The sequence below is a fragment of the Salmo salar genome, chromosome ssa14 (assembly GCF_905237065.1).
Source record: "Salmo salar chromosome ssa14, Ssal_v3.1, whole genome shotgun sequence".
NCBI lineage: Eukaryota > Metazoa > Chordata > Actinopteri > Salmoniformes > Salmonidae > Salmo > Salmo salar.
The window spans coordinates 64,183,481-64,197,013 of record NC_059455.1 but is presented as its reverse complement, the minus strand read 5'-3'; the positions used below and the strand labels follow the sequence as shown (position 1 = coordinate 64,197,013).

Sequence of the window (13,533 nt, the reverse complement as noted above, 5' to 3'; positions counted from 1 at the left end):
GCTTACGCCAAATCCTGACTCTGCCATCAGCATGACGCAACATGAACCAGGATTTGTTGGACCAGGCAACGTTTTCCTACTCCTCAGTTGTCCAGTGTTGGTGATCGTGTGTGGAGTGGAACCCAGTGTGGTCGTCTGCTGCAATAGCCAATCCGTGACAAGGACCGACGAGTTGTGCGTTCTGAGATACCGTTCTGCACACCAACGTTGTACTGTGCCGTTATTTGTATGTTTGTGGCCCGCCTGTTAGCTTGCACGATTCTTGCCATTCTCCTTCGACCTCCCATCAACGAGCTGTTTTCACCCACAGGGCTGCCGCTGACTGGAGGTTTTTTTGTTTGTCGCACCATTCTCTGGTAAACCCTAGATGGACACGGTTGTGCGTGAGAAGCCCAGGAGGGCGGCCGTTTCTGAGGTACTGGATCTGGTGCGCCTGGCACCGACAATTATACCCCTCTCTGTCATTTAGGTCACTCGTTTTGCCCATTCTAACACTCAATCAAACAGTAACTGAATGCCTCAATGCCTGTCTGCCTGCATTATATAGCAAGCCACGGCCACGTGACTCACTGTCTGTTGGAGCGATCCATTTTCGTTGAACGGGGTGGTGTACCTAATAAACTGTCCGAGGAGTGTATATGGTTTGAGCAACCATATAACCTTGTTATTCTGTTTGTGCGTGCGTCTGTCACTTTTATGATCGCTTTGCATGCCTTATCTGTGCTGTGACAGAGGCTTGGCAAGGTGTTAAAAGAAATGCAGATGGCTGGATATTCTCCAGACTTGGCGGGGTATTTCCTGTTTTGTCTTTTTGAGGGGAGACTGATGTGGTGTAGAGAGAGGGAAACATGAAAGCAAGCGACTGAGAGGAAGGACAGACTGAAAGACGCAGTGGATGGGACTGAAGGGAGGCGGAGTGAAGAGACTCTTGGAGACGGGGGCTTAGCAAGTGATAAGGTTTCCTGGGGAGAAGCCTGTTTGGAATTACAATGTTCTCGAAGCATACCTACCAGCTCTCTATTGAATCTTGTAGTCTTGTACATTAAGTCGTTCTTCATCCTCGTACGTTAGTTTCACTGGTTGGCATATCGACACTTTCAAACTGCCATACCTCAGATTCTGTACCCACACGTGATCATCTGTATGTGAAGGCATATTTTCATCAGTGCTGTTGAGGATAGAATAACAGCTTTGCAAATATGTTAAATTAATAAATATGCGATTATCCATCCTTGTATAGGCCTACATGACTAGTCTGTTCCAGCTCTATTACAGCCCCCCCCAACCACCTTATCTATCCACCCTTGGCAGTCTGTCTGCTCTGTGATGAGCGGGCTGTCACCAGATGTGTGACTGAGAAAGAACAGCTGCTGTTCAGCTTCACAGCTGCTTCGCCTCGTTCACACTGACTCCATCACATCTCCTTGACGACCATGCGTTCCTGGAAATCAGGAGCTGGGTTGGGATCGAATTACATTCTGTTTACGACTTGTTTACAGTTGGCTTGATTGAGTCATGAAAATATTGATATTGTTGCCGAGAGAGGGGAGGGATTTGGACAGTCTCTCGTCCAGACTAATCTCCCCCAAGGACATTTCGATATGTTTTGATTGAAGGGCACTGGTACAATATCTCGTCTGTGTGTGATAGTTTAGCATTGCTAACCAGATGGAACTGAGATGAAAATTAAGATGTTTGTTGTGGCCAGAGAGTCACCAGAAACCAAAACTGAATTTATGGACTCTGACAAGGTTGACGCCCCGCCTCATTTAGGTGCAGTGTGAGATCAGCTGGACTGTGACATCCAGGAACCTTGTCCATGGTGATCTTAAGCAATCGTATCTTTCCTTTATTGAGGAAGAAGTGACTGCAACTTTATGACCTGCCAGTCACGTCGGTTTTATTGGAGTAGAGGTGAAAAGGACTCTTCTACCGTCTCATTCACAGGTGCTAGACATGAGGAGTATCTTTTAGCCCCAGGAACTGATGTTATTTAATTAGATTTCTCCCGTTATGTTTTTTTCCCCCAACCCATCTGACAGATTGTGCCCGCGATCCGGGAAATCCAGGGATCAGAGCAGAGCCAGATATGAATGTAATCAACGGGAGAGAGCAGCCCGGCCCCAGCCCAGGAGCCAGAGATGAGAGATTTGGGTCTTTTTTTTTAATCGGTGTGAATCCCTCAATAGGGCTAAAAGCAGCAAGACACCTAATTTGAGGACTTAAGTCACAAAGCCGGCATTATTTCACCACCCGCGTGTTTGTGATTTACCGGCCCTGAGTGAAAACTCCTGAACCACAGCCGAGAGAAACCTCTACCAGGTTGGCTCTGACGCAACTAAACTCCTGAACCACAGCCGAGAGAAACCTCTACCAGGTTGGCTCTGACGCAACTAAACTCCTGAACCACAGCCGAGAGAAACCTCTACCAGGTTGGCTCTGACGCAACTAAACTCCAACCGCTGTTTTACCCTTACGGCTATGTCTTTGCTGCCCTTATAAATATCTAACGTCACCAAATCTATACCAAAGGCGTGTCAAGTTTGCTGTATTGGCAGAAATGGTGTGCGCAGTGCGACCTTTGACTGCCGTCTGGAGTTGAAACGGAGGTTGTTTCCGTTGAATAGTGCACTCGCTGCGTGTTGCCTCCCATTCAGGGTCGTAGTGTGCTAATACAGTAGTTTCCTGGTATTCAGCTAGCTAACCGATGGTATCATCATCATTTCAAGTAGTTGAGGGTTGACTGAAGCAAAACAGGGAAAGTATCTTCATTAGGGCTAGCCCAGTGCCTGGAGTGAATCAGCTGCTATTTGAAACCTCATTGTTTACAAGCCGTCGATGGCCTCCCACCCACTGCTAGGTTGGGGGGGGGGGGCAAATAAGCAATATTTAAGCTGCATTTTGTGCCCACTTACTTAAAAGAATACCCAACTGACGTAGGCCAACATCTGCGGTGCGGGGTGTTCTTTCCTCGGGGGTTCACGCTGTTATTCCTCCATCAGCCTGTCGCTCACTCTCAGGCAACAGAATAAACATAACCCGACGCCTCCCCGATGGAGTACTACAGTTTACAGAGGCTACCAGATAAGACCACTGTACAAAATCAATAACCAGGCAATTGAGCAGATGAGTCTGGAACAACCCGCAGTATGTTAATCACCCGTTTTTAATGGCTTACTGGCTTAACTGTAACAATGCAGTATGACATAAACCCAGTCTGAGCAGGACTAATTATTCCTCCAAGGACCTTCCTCAAATGTATTTACATGAACCTTTCCCAGGATCTTTTCATCGGTGTTCAGAAGAGTGATTGGTCTGTAATACATACATTTGAAGTCGGAAGTTTACATGCATTTAGGTTGGAGTCATTAAAACTAGTTTTTCAACCACTCTACAAATTTCTTGTTAACAAACTATAGTTTTGGCAAGTCGGTTAGGATAACTACTTTGTGCATGACACAAGTCATTTTTCCAACAATTGTTTACAGACAGATTATTTCACTTATAATTCACTGTATCACAATTCCAGTGGGTCAGAAGTTTACATACACTAAGTTGACTGTGCCTTTAGACAGCTTGGACAATTCCAGAAAATGATGTCATGGCTTTAGAAGCTTCTGATAGGCTAATTGACATAATTTGAGTCAATTGTACCTGTGGATGTATTTCAAGGCCTACCTTCAAATTCAGTGCCTCTTTGCTTGACATCATGGGGAAATCAAAAGAAATCAGCCAAGACCTCAGAAAAAAAATTGTAGACCTCCACAAGTCTGGTTCATCCTTGGTAGCAATTTCCAAACACCTGAAGGTACCACGTTCATCTGTACAAACGCCATGGGACCACACTGCCGTCATACTGCTCAGGAAGGAGATGCGTTCTGTCTCGTAGAGATGAACGTACTTTGGTGCGAAAAGTGCAAATCAATCCCAGAACAACAGCAAAATACATTGTGAAGATGCTGGAGGAAACAGGTACAAAAGTATCTATATCCACAGTAAAATGAGTCCTATATCGACATAACCTGAAAGGCCGCTCAGCAAGGAAGAAGCCACTGCTCCAAAACCGCCATAAAAAAAGCCAGCCTACGTTTTGCACCTGCACATGGGGACAAAGATCGTACTTTTTGGAGAAATGTTCTCTGGTTTGATGAAACAAAAATAGAACTGTTTGGCCATAATGACTGTTATGTTTGGAGGAAAATGGGGGAGGCTTGCAAGCTGAAGAATACCATCCCAACCCTGAAGCACAGGGATGGCAGCATCATGTTGTGGGGGTGCTTTGCTGCAGGAGGGACTGATGCACTTCACAAACTAGATGGCATCATGAGGAGGGAAAATTATGTGGATATATTGAAGCAACAGCTCAAGACAGGAAGTTAAAGCTTGGTCGCAAATGGGTCTTCCAAATGGACAATGACCCCAAGCATACTTCCAAAGTTATGGCTTAAGGACAGCAAAGTCAAGGTATTGGAGTGGCAATAACAAAGCCCTGACCTCAATCTTATCAAAAAGTTGTGGGCAGAACTGAAAAAGCGTGTGCGAGCAAGGAGGCCTACAAACCTGACTCAGTTACACTAGCTCTGTCAGGAGGAATGGGCCAAAATTCACCTAACTTATTGTGGGAAGCTTGTGGAAGGCTACCCAAAACGTTTGACCCAAGTTAAACAATTTTAAAGGCAATGCTACCAAATACTAATTGAGTGTATGTGAACTTCTGACCCACTGGTAATGTGATGAAAGAAATAAAAGCTGAAATAAATAATTCTCTCTACTATTATTATTCTAACATTTCACATTCTTAAAATAAAGTGGTGATCCTAACTGACCTAAAACAGGGAATTTTTACTGGGATTAAATGTCAGGAATTGTGGAAAAACTGACTTTAAATGTATTTGGCTAAGGTGTAGGTAAACTTCTGACTTCAACTGTACATGGGTTAAGCTGCCTATTCTCATTCTAGTGGATAAGTCTCTTGCCCTTTAATGTAGTTCAACGTTTCTCCTCCTGGGTGGTTTTCTTAACGTGATGATTGACTGTCAATGGAGCCCAACCCCCACCCAACCTTCCCCTACACCGTTCTGTTTCTCACCCTCGCAAAGCTAGTTTATCATTCACCATATTTCTAGTTATAAGATTACATTTAGATTCAGGAATAAATACCCTTCTAAAACGCTGACTTTAATCCCTATCCAGATACGTCTTTGCTCCGGCACGTGACAGGTATGCATTACACGACAGCCGGTAGAGCAGCATGTCCCAAACTCTGTCCCCAAGGGGTGCACCTTTTGGTTTTTGCCCTGGAGCTACACGGCTGATTTTCAAATAGTCAAAGCTTGATGAGATCCCATAACGTGCAGCCCTTGGGGTCCCCAGGACTGAGTTTGGGAAACGCTGCCATAGTTGACAAACACTCATTAAAACAACACATTTCACTGCACCTATCCGGTCTATGTGACAATACAATGTCTTTTTTTTTTTTCTTCATGTAAAGCCAAGGTGGAATTCTGGGAAGTGTAATTTTTGGATGGATTGTGGGACTTGGAGCCCATAGTCTGGGATTTCTGGTAAAGGAACCAGAGTGGGTGCCCTGTAATTGTGGTGGTGTGGCTTTTCTTTATGGCTTTGACATGTGGTAATAGGGAATATCTGGGTTTATCCCACCACAGGAAAAAAAAGGCGTTGTCCAAACAATGTCAAATGTGCACAAAGGACTTCTCCCTTCCCATTTCTCCAGCTCCTACATATCTTTTCCCTTTCGTATTTGTTGCAAGGATGTAAGGAAGGTGTGACGCCCGTTCTTTCAACAGACCTCGATCAAAGACGTTTAAAATGGGCGTGGTCTGGCTTGTCGTTGACCACTCTTAACGGAGACGATTGTTGAAGTGAGACAAAGTCACCGGGCGCAACAATGTGCAACTGGACTTAAGACGAATGAAGTGCTTTTCTCTGTCGGCTGACATTCACTCGTTAACTTCCTGTGCTGTGTGCCGGCAAACAAGCGACTGTCTCTAATGGCTCTCAAATGAATATTGCGGCCCCGGTGACCGACGCAGTGGAGTCCGTGGCAACAAGACATCGACGACGCTTTGAAATAATGGGGAACCTCGGCAATCCACCTATACCCTCTCTCTCGCTCTCTCTCTCCATCTCTCTGTCATTTCATTCCTGCCGCACCCTCACCCTCTCCTCCTCCCTATCTGTTTAGTCCTCCTCCCCTTGGTCAGGTGCAGTGTAGATGTTGCTTGTCAATAATTTAAGAGGGAGCGCTCTCTCCTCTTAACCAGACGGATGAATTATTAACTGGGCAGAATGGAGCGCCAAGGCTGCAGGGCTGTGTTTGGGCTCTTTGTGAAGAGGAACGCTAAAATAATTGTATGTAGAAGTATGAAGACAAACATGTACATATTCTACGTCCACATTCATGCATGTTTGATAAGCGTGCATCTCTAACCAAATGAACAGCTTCTTTCCTTTCTGTGTGGAGATAGGCTGACTGTGTTTGGGGGGGGGGGTGTATGTTAGCAGGTTTGTGAGAGGAAGCGCTGAGGCCCCACATACATTTATCACAGGAGGGCTGGGGAGTAGAGCTGTAGCCGTGTGCTTGGAGAGACGTTCCACAGACGTGATGCATGGCTACCGAACCACTCTGGGTCCTCTGGGAGGAGGATTCACTCCGAGTGGAACACACTATATGCTATGCAGATTTTGCAATCGCCAGTTCTCTCTCTCTCTCTCTCACACACACACGCACGCGCGCGCGCACACACACACATTGAATCTTTTTTCGTTTTCTCAGTATGTCTCTTTATATAGCTTGTGCACACACACCATACATATCACCATCCTCCCTTTTACAAGAACAGGCGGGCGGAATAGGAAAATTAACAAGGTAGCAGAACGGCACAAAGAGAGGGGAGAAAGTGAGTCGGTGTGTACAAGCAGGAGAGAGGCTTCAGAGGGAATGAACGATGTGACAGGACATTGGAGGTAAAGAGAGACGACTTGAGACCCTGGGAGATAAAAGGAAGAAACGCGGAAGGGCGGTGGATGAAGAGGGGCACACTGACATGGAGCAAAGTGGTGGAGATGAGAGAGATGGGGACTAAGGGATTGGGGAATGCAGAGAAGATAGAAGGGAGCGCTACTTTGACCTTGGGAGGAAGAGAGAAAGAGCGAGAGGAGGGGGAGCGGAGGGGCTGAACAGAACGGAGGTAGAGCGGGGGAGAATTGGAGAGCGAGAGAGCTCGCCGGCAGTCAGCGACAGCCAGAGTTGAGAGGATCAGTCTGCTTAGTGTCTGTCCGATCGACAGGAGAGTCAGGGGGAAACAGCTGGAGGCACTCTGAGTGTGTGTCCCTCTGCGTGCGCGTGTGTGTATCATTGTGAGGTGTGTCTTTGTCCCTGCACGGTGTGTGTTTATTGAGTTTGTGCTCTGCCCATGTTAGGGTGTGCCTCGTGTGTTTGAATAGAAGAGAGGGGGAGAGAGAGGGGGAGAGAGAGAGTGGTATGACCCTAGCTGCCAGGGCCTAATCCTCTAGCGTGGCCCATTTGGCTGTGATCAGTGTACCTGCAGAGCTAATGGATTCAGATATGGGAAGGGAGGGAGGGAGGGAGAGGGGGATGAATGGGCCGGCTCACCGGAGGTCTGCTTTAATATGGCAGAGATGTCATCACTGCACCAACGCTCATCACAGGGGTCAGTCACATAAAGAGTGGCGGGCGGGAAAAGTGCCTTTGCTTTCGACTCATTTCGTGTTCGACACATTCTGGGCTAAAGTACACAGCAGCACTCTATCCTCTTTCCTGCTTTCTTTTTTCATCTATTTTGGTGTTTAAAAAAAAAGGACAAAAAAATAACAGAGTGCCCACATGCAACTCACCCATTCTCCCAGCTCACTCTGTAGTTTCTCTGCACCTATGCCCTCCACCCTCCTCTAGTACCGCCTCTGCAGGCCTTGGCTCTCTCTCTCTCTCTCTCTCCTCATCTCCATTTCTTTCTCTCTCCCCACTCTCTCTTTGTCTCTCCCCACTCTCTCTTTGTCTCTCTCCTCTCTCTCTCTTGCTCTCTCTCGCTCTATTTCCCTCCCTCCCTCGATCTCTATTTCTCTCCATCTCTCTTTCCCTAATTCTGTTGCGCTCTCCCCTCCCTCCCTTTCCATCTTTCTCTTTCTTCTCCTCTCTCTCTCTCTCTTTTTTTTTTTTTTTTTTTTCATTTTGGCTGCCTGACAACTCAGCCAGAACCCGTACCTGTTCTTCTGTCTCCAATCCAGCCTGAAATAACACGGCTCTTCAAGTGCCTCCAGCAGAGCACCTCCTCCCTGAACCCTTGTTATTCATTTGTGTGCCTTCCCCACTTGCCATTTTCACATCATTCTGGCAGAAATCTCGGTAATTACGCCTATGCGCTTGACTAACTATATTTTTACTTGTTCGGATTGTTAAATGTCAAGGGTGCTCCGCGTACAGAACCGATCACGCTATTTTTTTTTTTTAAATGAGCCGGACTCCAGGTCGTAAAGCTTCCTCGAATCATTTTTCCTCATTTCCACAGCTTTTTCTCTTAACCACGTTTCACTTTGGCCAACATTGCCAAACGCTGTACATACGAGGTGAGCGTTAGTAAAAGCCATCAGGCAGCAAGGGAAACGCACATGCGTGAAATCTGTAATTGGCCCAGTGTGGATAACACGACTGATTATGGCTGAGGTGGTAATTATTTTTTCTTTCCTGCTCACTGCAGCTTACAAGCCGGAAGATGCATGTGACGTTGGCTCTGTGTGTATTCCATAGGCTCAAGTCTGCCTGTTAAATCAGCCATGTGACAATAGGCTATCGCTCACTCCCGTTTGCTTAGTGATGTTAATGATCCCTAATGATTCCTGACTAATGCAGGGATGATCAAGGAATATTTCTGAGAAAGAATGTCGACATGACTAAAGTCTCACAGGACTATAGAATAAAACATTTTTCATGATATGACGGTCAATACTGGCCAGTAAGAAGCCGGCCTAAGGATTTGGGTTTTCTCTGGTCTTCTACATGTCTGTCAGCCCGTATTGAACTGAAGCACAGCTCTCCTTCCTGATAGTGCGCTCACTCAGATCTAATACCTGTTTTCTGTTGACGCTGGAAGTCATTGTTTTTCAAAGGAACTCCTGTGGTTGCCATCTCCAAGCTCACACTGAAGTGCTTTGAAAGAAAGACGTAGAGAATCTTAACTTGCCTTCTCTTATTCATCTTAGCTTAGCCTGCAGAAGGCACCGGTTCAAGGCAATGCCCGTCTTTCATGCACAGCACCGCTGAGTATGCTCAAAGGTAGACTCGGCGAGATGACGTTGCAACGAGTGGCACCGCAGATATTGAGATGAGCGCGATGTAAGACTTTGCTCTCACACTGTCGCACAGAGTATCTGCGCACGTACACGGCTGCACTCCGCGCTGCTACAGTGTGGTAGCTACAGGATCAAAACGGCTGAGAAGTTTAGCCTCGCGCTTCAACGCTTGTAGTCGTTGTGGAAATGGACCCACTGTGTTTACTTGCGTGCAATGTCATCTCGCTGAGTTGACCTTTTTTTTTTTTTAAGATTCATAGTAGTCATACCTTGTTTATCTAAAAAGCTGACATACAAGGAAATCAGTTTACGGAAAACATAGAATGCCATTAACAGGAAATGAGCTGGGTGGTAATTGTGTGAGTCAGAGGCTTCTATTTCGATACTTCTAAGTAATTCTTAGTCTGGTGTGATGATGCAGGTATACAGTGCATTTGGAAAGTATTCGAACCCCTTGACTTTTTCCAAATTTTAAGTTACATCTGTATTATAAAATGGATTTAATTGTTTTTTTCCCCTTATCAATCTACACACAATAACCCATAATGACAAAGGAAAAGCAGGTTTTTAGACGTTTCAGCAAATTTCTTAAATATAAAACTGAAATCCCAGGTCTGATGTCCTGAGTGCTCTGGAGCAGGTTTTCATCAAGGATCTCTCTGTACTTTGCTCCGTTCATCTTTCCCTCGATCCTGACTAGTCTCCCAGTCCCTGCTCTTAAAAAACATCCCCACAGCATGATGCTGCCCCCACCATGCTTCACCGTAGGGATGGTGCCCGGTCGCCTCCAGATTGTGATGCTTGGCATTCAGGCCAAGGAGTTAAATCTTGGTTTAATCAGACCAGAGAATCTTGTTTCTCATGGTCAGAGTCCTTTAGTTGCCTTTTGGCAAACTCCAAGCGGGCTGTCATGTGCCTTTTACTGAGGAGTGGCTTCATAAAGGCCTGATTGGTGGAGTGCTGCAGAGATTGTTGTCCTTCTGGAAGTTTCTCACATCTCCACAGAGGAACTCTGGAGCTCTGTCAGAGTGACCATTGGGTTCTTGGTCACCTCCCTGACCAAGGCCCTTCTCCCCCGATTGCTCAGTTTGGCCGCGCGGCCAGCTCTAGGAAGAGTCTTGGTGGTTCCAAACTTCTTTCATTTAAGAATGATGGAGGCCACTGTGTTCATGCGCCTTCAATGCTGCAAAAATGTTTTGGTACACTTCCCCAGATCTGTGCCTCGACACAATCATATCTCAGAGCTCTACGGACAGTTTGTTCGACCTCATGGCTTAGTTTTTGATCTGACATGCACTGTCAACGGTGGCATTTTATATAGACAGGTGTGTGCCTTTCCAAATCATGTCCAATCAATTGAATTTACTACAGGTGGACTCCAGTCAAGTTGTAGAAACATCTCAAGGATGATAAATGGAAACAGGATGCACCTGAGCTCCATTTTGAGTCTCATAGCAAAGGTTCTTAATACTTATGTAAATAAGGTATTTCTGTTTTTTTTTTATATATATTTGCTAAAAGTTCCTAAAACCTGTTTTCACTTTGTATTTATGATGTAAAGTGTGTTGATGAGCATTTAAATATTTTTTTAATCAATTTCAGAATAAGGCTGTAACGTAACAAAATGCGGAAAAGGGCTCTGAATACTTTCTGAATACACTGTAAGTGCTAAGCTGGAAAGGCTCTTTCTCATTCAGCAATGTGGCCAGTTTGGCACTTATGCCTGAGACAGAGGAAGCTTTTCATAACTGTGAATAATATCCTGAAACTGGATGGTTCATTTTGATCCCGGTGATTTAAGATGTCGTTTGGGGAGGGGGGCGGCGGTGAGGTGCAATCCAAATAGTTACTGAGAAAGAAAGTCTCTAAATTGAGCTGATTGCTGCTTTTTTTCGTCTAGACGAATCAGTTTGACAGCCCCATTGTCTCTCTGCAGGGGGGGGGGCAGAGTCACTCACATATGCATTGCTCAATCACTCTACACTCCGCATTAGTATGAGTTGTTCCCAGCCACTCCTCACAATCACAGCGCTTGCACAGTTAGATGCACACCCGCTAAGACTCCGTCACCCTATTTGCCCACCCTTGTCGAGCTGGCTGGCGACATGCTGTACTGATCAATCTCTACTATACACTGGTAGTGGAAGGGGAGGTGGTTCTGTAAACCTGAGCCACAGGCAGAAAATGAGAGGCTGATGATGCTTATTTGTTTCTCTCTCTCTCCTCTCTCTCTCTCCATCCACAGCTGCTTCGTGTCAGCGGGTGAGGGTGGAGACGGAGGTGGAGGCGTACCCCACCGAGTCGGTCGACCTCCGCTGCCAGTTTGTCGACGGAGGAAACACCAAGCTCACACAGGTAACCAGATATCACTTGATGAGAGAGCCTGCCGTGCACGTCAGCCTTGGCGCGGAGAAAGACAAATATTGCCCTCCGATTTTCCTTGAAAAGGAAGAACAGTACTGTGAAGATGATGTTGTCTAGAGTTTTAATGTTGCAACAGTGTTGAAAACATTTCTGCATTGAAATTGTTGACAGTGTGGCTGTTATTCTTTCTCTCCATATGCTATATCATACCTCTGGATCTGTGAAATCGACTGGACATGTGGATAGACACTGTGCATTGACTGCCGTCCTGCAACCCTCTAATTCCTTGTCATTCCTCTTGGATGCAGGTGTCATGGATATGGGAGCCCACGGAAGGCCAGCGGGACAACATTGCCGTCTTTCACCCCACATACGGCGAGAGCTTCCCCGAATCTCCCTTCTCTGGGCGTGTCCGCTTCATCAAAGGCACCTTGACAAGCCCCTCCATTACCATTACCAGCTTGAAGATGGCCGACGCCGGGCGGTACACCTGCGAGTACGCCACCTACCCCAGCGGCAATGAGCAAGGCACCACCAATCTGGTCATGCTTGGTGAGCAGCTGGTGTTTGTTTTCTGTCAGTCTGTGCCCTAATTGCACTTGGTGAAGAGAGGGCTCCGGTGCTATGACTAATGGTGTCCTCAAATGAATGCGGTGTCACGAAACGCATCAGTTCCAATGCACCCACCTTGTTCCATCCTCGCCAGCTGATTCGCCGCTGCCTTTCTCTTGCACTCTGTCTTCTATCCAACTCTCAGAGGGATCACACTTCCTGTATGTGCACAACAAACAAAAACTCACTCATGCATTCGCTCCCCATCTCTCCTCTCTCCTCTCTCTCAGCTAAACCCAAGAATTCGGCAGCTCCCGTTGTCGTCCAAGCCAGCACCAGCGGCGAACCAGTGGTCGTGGCCCAATGCGAGGCTGCCGACAGCAAGCCAGCGGCCACCATCAAGTGGATGGGAGCGGTCGGTGGCACTGAAAACACCACCTCCAAAAAAGGTCCGGACGGCACGGTGACGGTGAGGAGCGATTACCGCATAGTGCCCACGCCAGAGGACAACGGCAAGGAGGTCACCTGCATAATCAGCCAGCGCACCCAGGACAAGCCCCAGACCTTCCCCATGAAGCTGGCCGTCGAGTGTAAGCGTGAACGACTGGGTTTTGAAACCCACGCCCCAAGAATGTTAACCCTCTGAGCCGAAGCCTAGGCATTACTCAAATAACTGTTTGAATAACCTTCTTGTTCAACCAAGTGGGTAAAAAAAAAACACTTAAAAAAATATAGGCAGTAGGTTTCAGGTCTCAGACAAGGTTGGGATATTCATCACACAAGCATGGTTCACAACCTCCATTTCAGAAGCATGTTAGGGCTGCCCTGTGTTTGTTTTAACCTAGCGTGAGACATCAGTCCCTAGTCATATCTCTGCATTCCTCTGGCGGTAGTTTTCAGTTTCCGTGATGCTTTATAGGTCAACCCTTGCTGCGAAAACCTCTTCCACTCCTTCACCCCAGTTAGGTAATCAGTGTTCACTTGCAGTAACCTCCCTCCCCTCTCTCTCCTCTTTCTCAGATCCCCCGACTGTGTCCATAGTGGGCTATGATAACAACTGGTACATCGGCCGGACCGACGCTGTCCTGACCTGCCAGGCCACTGGCAACCCTGCCCCCACCACCGTCACTTGGACAGTGTGAGTATCCCATCCCATAGCTGTCCCAGGCTTTTGGAGTATCCCCCCCAATGCAGTCCCAGACTTTTGTAGTATCCTTCCCCATTTTGGTCTTAATTCACCCGGAGATGGAAGAATGACTTTAGACAAAGTCTCCCCTGTCTCTCCCA

General features: G+C 46.8%; 1 protein-coding gene across 3 annotated transcripts in view; it reads left to right on the top strand.

Moving 5' to 3' along the window:
- The window catches only part of LOC106569973 (poliovirus receptor), a 73,604-nt gene that overhangs the window by 13,621 nt on the left and 46,450 nt on the right, over positions 1-13,533 (top strand). For all 3 annotated transcript variants that reach the window (XR_001320595.2, XM_014141770.2, XM_014141769.2), the window contains exons 2-5: positions 11,576-11,685; positions 12,003-12,246; positions 12,537-12,836; positions 13,267-13,384. Coding sequence is in view for 2 of the 3 variants with exons in the window: in XM_014141770.2 (XP_013997245.1) it covers positions 11,576-11,685; positions 12,003-12,246; positions 12,537-12,836; positions 13,267-13,384 (772 nt within the window). In the remaining variant the exon portion in view is untranslated. The remainder of the gene's footprint in view (positions 1-11,575; positions 11,686-12,002; positions 12,247-12,536; positions 12,837-13,266; positions 13,385-13,533) is intronic.